We start from the raw sequence: 17,753 nt of genomic DNA, 5'->3' as shown, positions 1-17,753 counted from the left end.
TTCTATGTTCATTATAGTTTCCTTATAGTTCTTCATTCCTCTGTGGTGTCATAGCTCATAGTAATTTTCTATGTCCTAGGTTTGTTCTGAAGCCTTAAAGGCCTTGAGTGTTTTTATAGCCGTCACATTAACAGCTTCAACTGTAATGTTTGCTGCCAGTTCATCTGCTCTTGTGTACCACAGCTGCCCATACACACTATTTTTGTGACTAAATGAGCAATCGGCCCTGATTCGAATTACTTTGTAAAATGACAGGAAACAATGTGTTTTGAGCCAAAGGGTCTCATTCCACTTGGTTCTAAGTCCTTCTGGTGGGACTTCCACTGGGGGATAGGAGTTCTGTTCTGAAAACCACTGCTGTTTTTCCTGTGTCCTGTATGGGTCTGTCCAGTTCACCTGTACACAGCCTGCTAACCCCAGATGTAGTTCTCCAGGTGTGCTCATGGCACTAGGGGATTGGAGGCAGAACACAATCAAATGCTGATTAATGTTGTGCTAGGCAGAAGAATTGGTGTCTGCAGGGGGCCCTAGGAATGTACACTTTTAACAGGACACCAAGATGATTCTTAGCCGCAGGACAGTTTGAAAGCATCTTTCCCACAGGAGTACGTTTAAGTTGGTTAGTATTCGGGCAAGGAAGGTTTTGTCTCCTACTGTTAAAACAGTTCTAGAAGTGATGAGACATTATTTAGGCATGGCTTCATTACTTGCAGTGTTTACAGATGTGATGGCCACCCTCCGGGGATCTTTACCTGTACTGAATCCTCAAGTTCTAGATAGCTGTGCGAGCAGTCTTGTGAAGGCAGCTGTAATTCCCACACAGTTATCTCGATCTGCTGGTGTGGGGGAGCTTCTATCACCCACGTACAGGTGGAAAACGGCCGTCTGATGTTTGACAAATGAGGTGATGACATGTTTTGAGGTGTCGAAGTTGCGTTATATGTTCCCCCACAGAGCACTGAGGAGGGAGAAAGGAAACAATGTTTCAATTATCTCTAATAATATATTGCATCTTTAACACCTTGCCATAGCCCAGAGAATGTTTTAATATCCTTTTAAGGATTTAGTATATGTTATGGTGACACAGGGCTGTAATAGCTTCTTCTTGAAGCTTGAGGCCGGAAGATAGAAATCAAGACTTGCCTGGCAACTTAGTGAGACTTGTCGGAAAGGGAAACTGAGGGCAGGGAATCTAGCGCTCATGTGTCTAATAATCCACTAAAACTGTAACTAATTTAGATATAATAAGCATGCATTCTTGTCAGTGCATAAGGACACATATGTATTTTATAATATGTCAGAATACTTACTGTCCACAAAGGTATATGTTGCATTAAATCCTCTTTTTTCAAAAGTTAGGTCAGAGACAAATTGAACAGTCAGAAAGTTGCCAGAAGAGATAAAAGGGGCAGGCATAATGGAACCACAAAATCTTGCATCTACGTTAACGTTTATGCTTGCACCATCTGCTATCTGGAAGAAAAAGTAGTTTGTAGCAGTTCATTATTAATAAGGAATTGCATATTGCACTAACTTACCTGTGAGGTTTATGGTGATAGACAGGCCACAGCTTCAGGATCTCTATGTGGGTGTTCTTACATGTGGTCTTAATCTACATAGGCAGGGTTATAATGGCTTTCAGAAAAAAGCCAGCATGATGCCCAACATACATTTTTTCTCTTAGGAAAAGTAATATGTAATTTAAACAAACAATAATAATAATAACAACAACAACAAAAACCCCATGACCTCAGAGTCATCAAACCCATTGCTACTATCTCTGCTGCCTGAATTATCACCAGAGCCTCTTTCTGAAGTTTCCTGGCTAGGCTCTAACAGTCTGCTGCTAAAATGAAGTCAGACTGGGAGCTGCCTAACTGTTTCCTTCCTTCTTAATATAAAGGCTATGCCCATGACAACAGCTGTGCAGGCCTAATGGAATGGCTTCTCCTCCCACCTCAGACCTCATATGGGTCTCCTTTCTAGGTGTCACTACTTGTCTGAGATTCCTGAGCATCCCTGGCTCAGTCTAGCTTCACAGATATTACATCTGCCTTCCTTTGCCTGGACCACTCTTGCTGGTATCCACAGACTCTGTTCAGGTCTCACCTTCTCTATTATCCATCAGGAATGCCTTCTGTAAAGTAAACACTGCCCTCATTCTCTGACTCCTTTCCTCCAGGCAGGCATTACTGTCAACACGTTATATATTTAACTTGTTAATTCTACTGTCTTCCCTTCTAAAATGAACACCACATTCCACAAAAGCACAGAATTTATTCTGTTCTGTCCTTTGGCTCTAGACTTTAAGAGTGTATAACACATAAACAATGCTTACTCAATACCTAATAAGTGCCTACCTGCCTTGGTTTGTTCTGTGTCATTGTACCAGAGTGCCAAAGACCAGGTCATTTATAGACAAATAAGTTAATTTGTAATAGTTTTAAGGATTGAGAAGTCTTCAAAATTTAAGGACAGCCTCTGATGAGGGCCTCCTTACCTTATGATATCTGAGCATCCCGTGAAGGACAGCAGGAGAATGGAGCTCTGCAATTACTCTAACAACTTCATCTAACCTCAATCATACCTCAAAGCCCCCCATACCATTAGCATATAGATTTTAGGTTTACATTTCCAACACAGGTACTTGAGTGGTACGTACATACCACAGTGCTACCCTCCCCTAATATATTCTCCCCAGGTCTTCTCTATCTCAATAAACACCTCAAGTCTAAACTTCAGTCATACTTAACTTTCCCATTCCCATGACAATCATACCTACTTTTGTCCACCTCCTAAATATACTGTATCAATGCCATGTGACCCTATGCCTTCAGAACGGGGCTCAGAAATCAATTACACAGAACATTTAGGGAGTTCTCCACCATGGTGCACAGGGTTTGATCACCTAAACTATGTTCCTGTTCTTCCTACAAAGCTACACCTTATACCTCATGCTGAATCTTCCCTCTTGCCACTGTCTGCAAGCCCTGGTCATTGCTCTTCTTCTTTTGTCATCCTGCCCCCTCACTGCCTCTCGTAGTTTCCTCCCTTGGAAGCAAAGCCATTCCTGAAGGACTGATAATTCCCAGCCTTAGAGCTTCAACTCAAGTGTCACCTCCTCAGAGAGGCCAATCCCACACGGCGGGGCCCTCCTCCAGCACCATCTCATTTTATTTTACTGCGAACAAACTATATCTACTTCCTGATTATTAGCTTTTACTGGTCTCCCCCTCTGCACAAGTGAGAGTTACACAGGAAGAGACATGGAGTTCTGCTCAGAAGTGTCACCAGTGGCCAGAACCACTGATGACTGTCACAGCCTTTTAAAAACACCCAAAGAGATAGTGAAGATTTGGAGGCCCCTCAAACACCTTACCTAAAAAACAAAGTACGTGTTCATTATTCCTTCCATGTTGTTAATTTGTATTGTACTTTAATGATGAGTTTCCATATTTCTGTAGCTACAAATATGAGCTCATGAGAGAACCACATTAGATCAGAAATCTCAGATCAGTATGGTTACTGATGTTATAAAATGAAGAGGATGAATTTCAAAATTAAAAATTGAACAAAACTGACCACTAGATGGTACTGTCTCTCCTATATGAACTTAATTTCAATTCATGAGGAACAAGGGAAAGTGGAGTTCTGTAATCTAGCACCTTCAATTTACGGAAAAGGGTTGCCAAGTTTAATACAATGTATTTTCCTGGTAAGTGAGGTTTCATTACAACCACTGTGGTCTTTATGGTCATCACAAGCTTTTAACTTTTGTATCATGTACCTGGCTTGTGTTGGGTATTGTGTATATGAAGAGGCATAAACACACTTCTCCACCTTGATCATGAAATAGTGAGAAGAGCTAAATGTGTGTGTGTGTGTGTGTGTGTCTATCCATGTTTTCAGATAAATCTACAAATATGTATGAAAAAATACAAAAAAGAAAAGAAAGAAAAAAAAGAAATTATGTCAGATAAAATAAGGAGAATCCATAGTATGAATGAATGAAGTGTGTTGAATATGAGACAGTCACTAAAGACCATCCATTTCATGCCAAGGCTCTCTGGCCTTACTCTACAAGACCAGATGCGAGTTTTACATAGAGACTGGTAAATGTAAGGGGCAGCACAAGGGAGAAGCCAGGGCTGGGTAGGTGGCCCTGTGCTAACACTACATTCATCCAACCATGTTAAAGTAGGAGTTCTCATAACTGATTGGAAACACATAGTTGCAACTAGCCTGGCTCCTAGCCTTTTGTATGATCAAACCTGAACTTTTCTCTATCTTTGTTCTTTTCCTTGACAACATCAAATCTCTACTGTGGGCAGACCCTGCACAAACAACACTGGGGCAGGGACTGCATGTCTACTGTGACCTGGACACTAACACAGGCATACCTTGTCTCCTAGAATCATACAAAATGCCTACAGTAGTCAACTCAAGATATACTTTGTCTCTAGGTCTCGGTCCATGCATGATTAATCTCCATAGCAACATAGTTACCAAGCTCTGGGCCTGTGCAAATGCCATGAGAGAAGGACACTCGAGGCGAGAGGGGTGCATACTTCATAGAAGCAATGGTGCAGAAAGAAAAGGGTGGTTGGGACTCAAGTATCTCTCAAAGGGCAGTGTCCTTAGTAATCTGTCTTCCAAACTGGCCCCCACGGTGGCAACCATGTCATCTTAACTGCTGGGCTTTGGTGGAACATGCAAGACCCAAACTATCACAGTAATAACTATTTACTCTTTATGCATTTTCTAGTGTTTGAGCTAATATCTATAAGAAATTCATAATTATTTAATGAACAACTACGTATATGAATGCTCAATGGTAGTGCTATCTTCTAACCAGTGCACCTAAGGTCTGCTGATGCTGTCCCCAATGATGCACAAGCCCTTCCCCGGTGACTGATTCTATGCAGAAGAGGTAAGCCCAGTGAGTTATCACAGGGGGTCCAGAAAACTCACATAAACCTCTAGGGAATAATTTTGTTCAACTTCGATGCTTGGGATTTTATAATTGGCCATACAACAATAATTTGGACCATTTAGTGTTTAGAAGTCAGATTTCTGAATCCCATAGGATAGTAAGTATGGAGAATTTTCTCTTCAGATGGGACTGGAAACTTTAGAATATATCTGCTAAAACCAAGAGCACTGGTGGAGCTGAGGAGGAAACCTTGAGAGGGCAGCAACTTCTCCCCGCCAGTTTCATGTTCCCAGGCAGAGGAAGCAGTGAGGACCACACTTTTGAAGCCCCTCAACCATTTTACTGGTGCTCAGCACAAGAATGACTGAACTAACCGAGAGCTGAAGATTAGGTAGTACACAGCACATTCTTTTCTCCTTATTTTTGGGCATGTCTTTTTGTGGATATACCTTCTTGATACTGATCTCCATTTTATGGAGGCAGCAACGTGTGTGAGCGTCCCATGTACACTGTTAAGAGTCATGACACACTCACATCTCAGAAGCCCACATGCTCTGTTCTGATCTCCCTTTCTATGTCAATGGTATCTAACTTCCTTTTCATGTTGTAGAATGTATCTATTTACAACTCAGTCTCTGCCCCCCTGTGAATTATATCTCCTTGGGGAATGTTCACTGCCACATCTTCTATACTATGTGCCATGGCTGCCACACAGCTCCATGGGACAGATGTGACGATGATTTCAATAGTCATTGATCAGCTACAGTTTACTATGTACATCAGACATCCCTCTTTTTCCCCCAGTCAACACTTTCAAAGAACAGTTAAGGGACTGCTCATAACTCAGCAATGGAAATGGTATAGTCTGCCTTACACACTACCTATAGAGCTTTTCTAGAATGTCATTTTATTCCAACATTTAACAAGCAGTTTAGAAGGTGATAGTCAATACTAATATCACCTAGACAAGATCTAGAATCTCCAGGGAACCAACTTCTGGGCGTGGCGCTGAGGTGTTGAGATTGGGTTAACTGAATTAGAAAGAACCCACCCTAAATGTTTATGGTACCAATTCATGACCCTGAGATCTGGCCTGAGTAAAAAGGAAAATATGATCTGAGTGTCGGACTTGATCCTTCTGCACTTCCTGGCCATAGAAATAATGGGACTATTTGCTATCTGCCTTCAAATCTTATTACTTTTCAGGAACCTGGAGAAGCTAGTTTTAAATAACCTCTTAAGCAGTTCTGACTGCTTGATCTCATTTTAGAGAAGGACTGAGCTTGAATTAACACACTGTGTCCCGCATTTTCTCACCTCTTGTCCCTCATGAACTCCCTCGGAATGGCTGACTTCTAGCCCAATGCCTTATTAAAGTGGTTGTCATTCAATGGAATGGCTTTCTTCATCTCAGCTTTGGTTGGCCTGTGACCTGCAGCTTAACAGCACTGGCTACCGACACATCATTAGGAAAGGCATCTTCCCCTGACTTCCCTGCACTAAACGGTTCCTTGTTGTCACAAGCTTTTCTCTCAGCCATCCGTTTCCACCCCTTTATCTTCTGTCCTTCCCAGTGCCTCTTGTCCTGGGCATTCTTCCTAGAGGTCAAGGGGAGTTTGGCTGTCTATCTTTACACTGTCTTAAAAAATGTTTCTTTGGAAATTTTAGAAACAGCCCAATTAGGGTGTATTTTGGTACTGCAGATGTCATTTATATTAAGAAGTGACAAAGTCCTCTGACTCTCTCATTTCATTCAACTAATAATCCTATAGATCTCTCCTTAACAAGGCACTTAGCAAGACAGAATCGAATCTTGAAGCTAATGTTAGAAATCACTTGAGCTGTTTGGGTGATGCTCTCAGAGATGAACTTGAACAGGAGACTAGCTTCTATAATGTGTATTGAAGGGACTGTAAGCAATAGCGTTCTCACTTTCAAGACTTGCAAATGCAAGCTGGAGCAGCCTACCCTAGAGCAGTCTCACCTGCACGTAATCATAGATGCATCTGTAGTCTGACGATGGTCCCTCCAGAGAAAACGGATTGAAGGTGAGCTTAACAAGTTTGTTTTCAGGTGCAACTATGTGCCATATGCAGTTTAGACCTTTGTCATAACGTCCATTTGAGTTAGAATCGGGAGACACAAAGCTCTTGTTGTCCTCAGTCAGGTAGCCACCACATCCGTGCAGTGGTCCTGTCAAAAGAAAGACACATCATGGTGTAGAAGAACAGAATGATCTCCTCTTTGCTGTGGAAGGATTTTGAAGAGAAGTTGCATTTTCTCCTACATATTTGTGAATGTTATCCAAAGGTCCCCAAACATGCACGCATGCATGTGTGTTTCTCAGCTTTTCTCGGCTCCTTGCTTATCCTCTTTTTCTCCCATCACGGGAGTTGCTTCCTTATCCACACCTGCAAGAGCGGGTGACCACGCCGGGCTGCATGCTTGTGACTCTTTAGAACTATTCATGCCATTTATTTAAGCTCTTCCAACCCTGAAAAATCCCAATTTTGTGAGAATTGAGTTTTTTGCATCATAAAGCTGGAGGAAAATGTGCACATGCCTGACTTTTATGGCCTATTTTTGTGAACACTGCCAAAAATGAAAATTGAATTTATGAAGATTTACCTAATACTTCTAAGAAAATTACCTCCCAACTAGTTTTTTCATTTAAATAGTTTGACAGGTTTTCTTCTTATTATCCTTTGAGATACTATGACCCCAGTCCCTTAACTCTTTGGAAACAGCAAACATACATTTTCTTCTTAACATTGTGAAAGAATTCAGAGGTCTGTCTGCCGTAGTTAAGCACAGATGATAAACTAGTTGGATGGAACCCTGCCCTGAAATTACCATTTCCACCAAGTATACACCTAACCTTGCTCTATCCTAGACTGACCATGAAATCAGAAACCTATCTGCCTTTGTATCTTTCTGACAACTTGGCTCATAGTGTAGCTGCATTTGTCCCTTTAGATTCATGAAGCCCTTCTTAATTCATATTGCATCCTTATATTTTTGCATAGTTGAGAAATTATATGTTTTTAAACTCATGGTTTTAGAGTTCTTTTCCATAGCCTTAAGGGCTGTCCTGAAGGCATTTACCATTTTGCTGAGACATAGCCACACCCTTGACTCCTGAACTTGTGATGTTTCTAATTATCATGAAGTCCTTAACATTAAAAGGGGACATTCCTCAGAGGTAGAGAGTCCTGCACTGCTAGCACTGGTTGTAGAGAATATGTGCATTATCACACAAACATGCCTGTGCCCACAGCAGCCATCCACACTCATGGAGGTTCACATCAGGACCCTGTCCCAGGGTCAGGAACAATGTCACTCTGTCCCCACCAACCATGCCAGGCTCAGCATAGGAAGGCACAATTTTGTTCTGAAAACTATAAAGCAAATGAAGAACCATAATAAAGCTCAAGACTAGAGCATAAAAACTCTCTGATTGTATCCTAGGAATGGTGAATATTCTCTTGAAAACTATTTTTTAAATGATATTATTATTATTATTATTATTATTATTATTATTACTACTACTACTACTACTATTAATTGTATGTGTGATCAACTGCTACCTGTGTGTGACTGTCTGTCAAGGACAGAAGGGTGCATAGTTAGATTTATTGGAGCTGGACATAGAGGCATTGAGGGTTTTAATGGTCTGGAAGAGTAGCAAACCCTTAACTGGTTAGCCATCTACAGCCTCTTGAAAGAACTTTTGAGGAGGAGTATCATTTGAACTGAAATTGAATCTGATAGTAGCATCGTACAGGAGAAGGTGACTAGGGGAGGGGACGCCAGCAATGAGACCACAGCTACAATATACAATCTGGCTTAGCAAGAGGCAACGGAGTTTGAACTTAACATATATCACTCTAATACTATGTCAGCCTCAAAAGTGAAGTGTTGCTTGAAAAATAATTTAACCTATAGATTTTATTACTATTTGTGTGCTAATTATTGCCAACAAGTTAATAAGGAAGATGACACGCACATCTCACAGTGAATGGCACTATGCATACTTACTACACAGAGGCAGCAATACCGCTACTAGTAAGAGTAATGTCATGAGGTAAATGTGCCTGGTATGAGGCAGGCAACTGTGCGTACCTGTAAGTGATGAACACTTCTGTCATAAGCTACCAACATCATGACAGCTGGCTATACACTATCACCAATAAGCATACATATGCACACATGTACACACATACACACAGAGAGTTCGTCTGAGCTACCAAACTATTGTAAAGAGGTCAATTCATAAAACACAGAGCAAAGAAAATGGAAAGCTAATATCACCAAATGCTAACCAATATTATCAGCTAAATAACTTTAGCCAAAATAGCCAAGTAATTGAAAGAAAAACAATTTCACATGAGCATATGGATGTTTATGGGGTTCTGGAAGTGATAACGGTAGAAAATGTCCCATTTTAGTATTTAGACATAGTGCAGCGTCTCTGTGCTTCCGATTCTCCTAAGGCAGACGAGAATGCAAGCGAGCACGTCTTTAGAGGATGGAAACAGTAATGTTAACAGAATGAGGATGCAGTGCCACAGAGTGTTATGACCACACTGCTGAGCCCATATACCTGGAGAACTAGGTTAGAATAGAACCCATAACCACGAGAGAGTCCTGTGATTTAAAATACCTGCATTTTCTCTATTGGTAACTTGAAGTTTCTTTTCTTCCAGTAATCCATCCTAACATTGCTCTGCTTCGACCTCACACATCCATACTCTTTTCTACCACTTACAAAATGCTTAGCCACCAGCACTGTTTTCACCAGTCAGACTCTGCCAAAGCCACTTTGCTGACATACCCTGGACCCAAGAACAAATGGCCCTATAGCATTTTTCTGTATTTGAGTACCAAGAGCTATTTCTTCAGCTGAGGGTGGGGGATGTTTGCAAAGGGGTGTGGTGTGGAGGCTGGGAGACCTACTGGAGATATAAACCCATATTCAGCAGAGATTCTAGCCAGATCTGCTTAATTGAGTCCATCACTGAATCCTGAACGATTAAACTTGAGAGTGGAGCTTAAGGCAGCATTAGTCTGATAAGGGAAGAAATAGCTCTCATATCTAGGAGGAACATCTTAGAGGCTTTGGTGGTGGGAGACAGCTTATTAAGAAGTGATTTTGCGGACTGCTGGCACTTTCTTGAGGTCTTTCGGATGGTGCCTGTCTCTGGAGGTAAGTGAGCAGCTGCATTTGAGATAATGATCTCCCTGGCTTTAGTAGAGTCTTGTCTTCCAGGAACATCTGTGGTGGACAGAATGCACCAGAAGTGGAGCACAGATGAATCTAAAAGCAGCGTCCTAGTCAGACAGAGCATGCCATCCATGGTGGCTTCTCTTCAAGCATGTGGACCTTGAGCTTCCAAATCCTTATTTGGACTTAAACCTCACTGGGGCTTTCACAGCTGTTGTGTCAGCTGCTCCAGAGTTGTGAATTCTCTTAAGGATTCAACATGGTTTCTGATGAACTTGCTGTCTCTGTTTCTATAAAAGGATTTTGTAGAATACTGCACAACCTCGGGATAAAGCCTCCCAGAAAACTAGGATTAGAAGGGAATTTTTTCAGTTTGATAAAGAATATATGTAGAACTTAGAGCTACTAGCAAACTTTTTAAAAAGGTGTGTGTGTGTGTGTGTGCCTGTGTGTGTGTGTGTGTGTGTGTGTGTGTGTGTGTGTCCAGTGTCTTTTTTCTTTGCCTTGTATTTTGGATCCGAGCCTCTCACTGAACTTGGAGCTTGCTGGTTTTGCTAGCCTGTCCAGTAAACACCACGGATCCTCCTGGCTAAGGCCCAGCATTGAGATCATACGAGCACACCTCTGTACTTGGCTTTTGACCTGGGTGCTGGGGATTGTGAGCACTTTGGTGAGCCATCCATCTTGTGAGTCTCTAGTCGTAAAGATAATTGTAAGCAATTGAAAGCAACACTTCAAGATGAGAAAAGAAATGATGCTTTCTTACTACCCTTAGTCAACACCATTAAAGTCATGACCATTAATACTCAAACGGACAAAAGCCTGGGGAGGAAGTCATCCTGGTGTCACTGTTGCAGATGTCATTGTTCTCCTTACAGAAAAAGTCCAACAAATCTACAAATACACTTAGACCCAAAAATCCTGTCAGTCAAAAACTGAATATGTATGACGGCCAAGCAAAATCAATAACATTTCTATGTATTAGCAATGTTCAAGAGAGTGCAAGAGTGAAAAGCATATCATTTTTAATCACTGAAGAAAATGGAATATCTGGGTACACATTTAAATGAAGGCACATGCATAATGTTCTGAGGCCATTGAACTGATCATAAAATGGCACAGATGTTGTTTTTAAATTAGATTATAGTGAGCCATGGATGATGTGCTAAGACTAGTCCTCCAGATCTCTCTTGAGTAACTACATCCCATAGAAGCTACTTCTTAAATAGTCTATGCATCAAGCTGCAGCATGACAAGTCTTCCTTCCCTGGGTCAACATTTGCCTAGACCAGCAGGACCTCTATCAAAACAGGATGCTGTGCCTGTCAACACAGGCTCGGAGACTGGCTTTGTCTGCACAGTCACCTCTGATTTGTCAACACTAGGTAGCAGCCTAAGCCTGTGTTTGCATTCATTCTGCTTTAGACTTCGATCTATACCAAAAGGAGGCTTGGTGGGGCGTGGCCACTCTCAGGAATGAAGCCATGGACTGTTCACTTCTCACTCTCTTCATGGGGTGAACTCCAGGAGGAGTCATTCTGAAGGTACCATACTCCTTCTCAGTACTCCAAAGGGAATTCAAGCCTCAGACAAACAGAATAGTTTGTAAGGTAAGGGCTAAAATAAATAACACACTGTGTGCGAAATAACATAAAAAGAGTTGTGAAAAGTGATTGGCTTTCCTTTGAAGAAGCAAAGAAAAGGAACGAGAGAGGTAGTTCAGCAAATGAAAAGTACTTGCCACCAAGCCTGAAGACTGGGATTCAGTCCCCAGGGCCCACACACTAGGAAAACTCCTGCAAAGTTCTCTTCTGATATTCTGTGCACAATGGCATTCAATCCCCAACCACATGCACACATGGTAAGTGGAAAATCAAATGCTATTAAACGTTTAAAAGCAAGAAAATATGGCTGAGGAAACATGTGCAGAGGAAGGACAGACAGAGAAGAGCACAAAGGTTGAGTGAAATCATGCAAAGTCAGCAATTCCACTGCACATAAAACATTACATTTTTCTTCTCATTTCCTCCATTGTAAAATGTGTGAATTCCTGTCCCATGAGGTAGTCCTGTGGCCTGGATGAAACAGTAGAGGGAAGGAGGTACCTGATGATAGGATCTCACTGTGCTCCGTGCTTTTGTGACATCTTCGCTTGTGAGTGAACAGAATATGAAGCTACTGTACCAAGTGAGCCGACTCCTCTCTAGTTAGAGTCAAGAGAAAACCAGTTCCATGGAACTTTCAATATTTCTGAATGACTCATTGATAACTAAAAATGTTTAAATTTTATTGTTGATTATATTTTGGTTTTATGTACCTGAGAAACACTATATCAAAACCAATCCAATATGGGGAAAAATGATTACAAGAAATTTATGGTTACAATAACCTAGCCCGAACATCCAGGTATTGGAGGCCGCTCTGAGTTACATTTTGCAGAGGGTGTGGCTTCAGGTGTGCTCAATCACTACTCCTTTGCTCCCAAATACTTTTCATAGTATTACCTTATCGGACCAATCATTTCATTGCATGACTTGGTCTCTAGAAAAACATTTGGTTTATATGGTCAAGGACAGACAATCCTACCCTACCAGACTCAGGGCAATGTAGCCATTCAGGGGTAGGGAAGATGAATACTTGATTGTAGATACTACTAAAATATATTAACAGCTTTCTCTTTTTCTTGCTGATCCAAAAATTAATTCCTGTCTCCTGCATGAGTCTGTAAGGTCCTCATAAACTGGGAACGATCTTGTTTCTTTATCCCATCCACACATTCTAAACTAGGCAAATACTCTTTTCCCTGAATCCCCACAGAATAGCCTGCAGATAACCTTGTGTTTAGCTTTCTCTCCAGAGGATGGCTCTTGCAAAGAGTGGAAATGAGCTCAGTCTAGCTCTCTTTAAATGGGTTTACTGTTTCAGCTCATCTCATTCCCAGACTTCATAAAAGGAAGCAAATGACATTAAGGAAGCAGACAAATAGCATCCCCTGGTTTTTTCAAGTCCCACCCTATCACTGCTTCCCCAAGAGCTGCACGACTAGTGATTTATCAAAATATTCAACTGATAACCCAGCTCTCTGACTACATTTGTGCTTCTCAAAGTCAGGGCAGTTGGCCGCCTTTCTCCAGCTGCTCAGAGGCCCTAGAGACACATACATATAGTTTTAATATCAGTGAATGTTAGAAACTGTATTCTTTTATTGTTGGGCTACAGGATTTTGGAGTGCCTCTCAGAGTTTAAACTTGACACCACAACTGGGAAGCTAAATATAACTAGAAGCCAAATTTTTAAGTGGGCATGTGAGAGTCTTCTCCATTTGTTGAGACCAGGTTTTCTGATTCTGGGGCCCCAGGCTCTCTTCAACCTTTGCCTTTTATATCCTCCTTTAGATATTAATCATTCTTTTCCCCTTGCTTATCTCCCCGTCTGTACTGTTAGCACATTGGAGAAATGTTTCCCCAGAGCATGACAGGTCCAGAGACCAAGCTCATGTGATCCGTTATTGAGTCAGATCCAGTATCTCCAGAAGTGGATAAAAAAGATTTTATTCTCATCTATGTAAAAATAGTTTAACTCTATGAATTGTGAATTAGTGAACTGAATATAACTATAATATATATCAGGCACATATAAATGTAGTTTTTGAAGTAGGCATAGTTTAACCGACTAATCTTTAGTTCTTCCACTAAGCACTAGTGATGGAGTAACTTATTTATGTCTGAGGCCTCTGCAAGGCCTTGGGGTTTAGTTAGAATTTAGTCTCTGATTTAAGCTATAAAATATACTTTAGGATAGCTGCGGTGTGCTCAAGGATCTGATCTATTTTACCTGTATCAGATTCTTAAAAGGTAGAGAGTGCTAATATTTCAAGCTGTTCTCCTTTAGTATATAAAAATGGAGCATGGAGAGGTTAGGGTTTTTCTAGAGCTCCATCACAGGCAGTCACATGATGGGTCGCCTGCATCCTGGGTACCTGAATTCTGGCACACAGTTCTTTCTCTTTGGCCACATTCTTTCCTTTGTTGACCTGTGACTCATTCTGTCCATACTAGACATGTGTTTTTTTGTATTTATGCCTTCCTCTCACCGTAGCCCATGAGTTTGACCTTAAAGCCACCTGACTCATTCTCTACATGACTAATAAGCCAAGTGAAGGAAGACAGATAGTGACCTCCATTGTCACCATATTTGCTCTGATCAGCAGGAGGCAGGAAGCCTAGCATGTGTCATCCAAATCAATAGAACCAGTGGGATTTCAGAGCCATCGGGGGTCTAATAAAGGATTCGCATTTACTCAATCAGGAAAACAACGTTCATCTTCTTAGGTAATTCCAGTTTCATGGATATTGCAAGCTTATGCAATCATTTCTGAGTTGTCTTCTTTCAGGATGTTTACCATGCTATGTTAACAGTCATGGGCATATGAGAAAATTTTATGCTGAGGATAGATTCTAGCTCCTGGGTGCTGGTTTTGCCTTCACTTGTTCTCACACTGAACAGAAATTCCACACAAAAGGGAGACTCAGTTATCTATTCCCTAATTATCCACTATAGATGTTTCCCTGATTTCTCTCTACCAATGAGAAATACAAATGTAGCAAGTGCTCAAGAAGATGTTGCACTGCTGTGCAAATCACTGGCTTCTGAAAAATTAAAGCAGATGTTTATAAATTATTGCCAACTCTATAATTTAAACAGCAAAGCTTCAAAAGCTGTATTTAGAGATTTAGTTGATATACAACTAGACAGAAACATAAGTGCTACAGTGGCCTCTGCTTTACATCTGGTATTTATATAGGAAAGATGATATTCTCCAGGAAGATTGATACTCTCGGGAATGAGTAGTCAGCCTGGTCCATGGGATAGATGTCTTCTTATAGAAAAGATGGGGTGGCTTAAATGGATAACATGAAAAGGGAAGGTGTATGCTCTTAGTCAAGTCTGACCTTTTGCTTTTTTATTACTTTTTTTGTCAAGTCTGTAGTGAAAAGATTCTAGAGTCCCCAGAACTGCAACAGCATGTATTACTTCTTTTGCTTACCACAAAAAACAACAAAGCTCAAAGCTACTTAGAATGGCCAGGACACTTAGTTGTTTGAGCTTAAAATCTTTGTGAGACTCAATTAAAATTTATAATACCTGAGCTTTCATCCAAAAGCACAAGTAATCATTTAAACTGTGTCTTTAGTGTCTTTGAGCGGACAGTGGCATTTATACAGATGGGAAGGTGGCAAAACTTCTTGTGTGAAGCACATTGGTAACCCAACACGTGAGAGCCTTTGTACAGAATGGAAGTATCCAAAGGAAAGCGGACTTTCCCTTAAAATAGCCTTCTGTGTTTTACATGTCCCTTCACTTACATGGTTCTAGGCAGGCCTCATTCTGTGTCCTATGAGACCTGCTTTCAAGTTATCCTCATGACAACTAAGAAAGGTAGGTGGCAAAGGTCCTTTTCTGGTACAATTGTCACAATGTCTACCATTTATGAAGAGCTTAAGAAACATCAATGTCTGCCTGATAACTCCCCTCCAGAGGTGTTTTAATGAGACAGGAGAGATGCCCAAATCTCTTGCTAGTCAGTTAAAAAAAACCCAGGAACTAGAATTTGGATCCCATCACCCCCACGGTCCAGCTCACAGATGCCTATAACTGCGGCTCCAGAGCTCCAAGCACATTCTTCTGGCCTCTGTGGACATCTGCATACACATGTGCACACTTACTCACACAGACACACACATACAGACTCACACATAGCTAAATAAATAAATCTTTAAAAGGAAATTCAGGAGAGCATAACACAGAAAACAAAGTGATGTTCGAAGTGTTCTTTGTTTTCAGGTCACAGCGGTGGAGGTAAACAGGCAGAGCGAGGCCTGGAATAAGGAGCCCAGGTGATTTATCATGGGAAATTCCTCACATCCTTTCCGCATCTTCTCAAAGAATGGGCTTTGTTTGAGGATCTACCAGATTGCAGAACATTAATCACATCAATGTTCAAGGAAAAACCAAAGCATTTCCCACAGTCAAATAGAAATTGTACCATTGAGGCAATTAGTGTAAACAGAGCTGATTAAGTGCCTTTTATTGTAAATGATGGGGGTGCCTGTACTAATCTTAGGTAGATAATTATCTTTCATGTGCAGTGGCCATAAGCTGGATCTTGTTTTCAGTTTATCCCCACACTTAGCCATCCCTGCCATGTCTCATGAGTCTGAGACCTTCATTTCCAGACCAAATGCCTTTTCAACTGTCTCTAGATATTTCCATTGAAGTATTCGACAGGCCCGTCAACTACAAATATGGCAAATTAACTAAACATTCTTCCTGATAAACAGATGAAGGTATCACCATTCAACAAATTGCGCAAAAGAAGTCATTCTCAACTTAAATCCCCTAGTAGTGTCCCATCAAGGTTTGGAACCTACATCTCTGATGCTTTTTGACTTCTAAAGACCTTTGGGGGTTTTGGTCCTTTCTCTTTCTCCATTCCCACTTGTGGCAATTAGAGCCTAGGCCATGTCGTATCAAGACCTCTGTACTAAGTTCATTTTTTTTCCCTAGGTGCTGGGTTCTTGATGTATTCCTTTCTTTACAGTCATAAGGTCAGTGCTTAAAATTCCCAAGACTTTACCTAAGAATAAATGGACCATATGAGGCCTTCTCTTTGTATCACCTATATGTTTATAAGAAAATCAACTGTGTTTATCTGGGGCTGAGGGGAATTAAAGCAGAAAAGAAGTTGCAAGAAAAAGATTTTCATATTTCATCTGCTCACCTATTGTCTCCCTGAAAAATATTTTCCAACCTCTTGCTGTTTGAGAAGAATCTGTCTTGAACAGCAGGGTCAGGCTATTGTTGGTGCTCTTAAGAGTTGGTGGAAGCGTGGAACCACAGAACTTTCCGAGAGATCGATTTCCAATGCTGGGACCATCAAAAACCTCCAGGTAGTCATGTGCACAAAGGTTAGTGGGAACCACGTCAAAATCACTGAACCTGTAAAAAACACCTGGTTATTACTTATGTCCTCTTTTGTGCCCATTAAGCCATACCTGTATTTCCTGTAACAATAAATAAGAAAAGCAAAAACCTAACCACACAATCCTCTAGCTTCTCTTGGAAAGAAATCTTGTAAATAAGACATTACTGATGGACTGAAGTATTTGTTTGGTAGCTATTATAACTAATAACTGTGTTAGGAACTGGGAACATAAAAATGAATAATACATAGTTCTACACTTCAAAATAATCTGGGCTTATGTTAAATAAAGTTCAAATTTTAGATATCACAATTCCATATTTTTGATCCTCAATGGTCCCCATTATTGTCTCTCACCGATCTCTCTCCTGCTGAACCCCTTCCTGTTTCCTTCAAGTCACTCCACTACCTCCATGCCCTGTTTTGATGTGCTCTACCACATTTAGAGCAGGGGTGAAGGTTACTGTGTTAACAAAGGCAATCGCCCCTTCAAGAAACCTGACCTCTTTCAGATTTTGCCATTATCTTCCTATAGCTCCTAAAATCAAGTTTTGATAAGATGGTCTATGTTACCTCCTCAATAACATGCTAGATATTTTCAGTTTCACCTAAAA

The 17,753-nt window shown here is 40.9% G+C and overlaps 1 protein-coding gene across 1 annotated transcript in view; it reads right to left on the bottom strand.

The window, feature by feature from the left end:
- Positions 1–17,753, bottom strand: part of CUBN (cubilin) — a gene marked incomplete at its 5' end in the record, with an annotated part of 201,706 nt that overhangs the window by 7,932 nt on the left and 176,021 nt on the right. Inside the window, 4 exons of the mRNA XM_080917996.1 lie at positions 753–958; positions 1,311–1,473; positions 6,918–7,126; positions 16,939–17,156. Coding sequence (XP_080774122.1) covers positions 753–958; positions 1,311–1,473; positions 6,918–7,126; positions 16,939–17,156 — 796 coding nt within the window. The remainder of the gene's footprint in view (positions 1–752; positions 959–1,310; positions 1,474–6,917; positions 7,127–16,938; positions 17,157–17,753) is intronic.

This window comes from Micromys minutus, assembly GCF_963924665.1.
Source record: "Micromys minutus genome assembly, chromosome: 6".
NCBI lineage: Eukaryota > Metazoa > Chordata > Mammalia > Rodentia > Muridae > Micromys > Micromys minutus.
The sequence above is the reverse complement of the archived record's forward strand: the minus strand, read 5'-3'. Positions and strand labels throughout refer to the sequence as shown.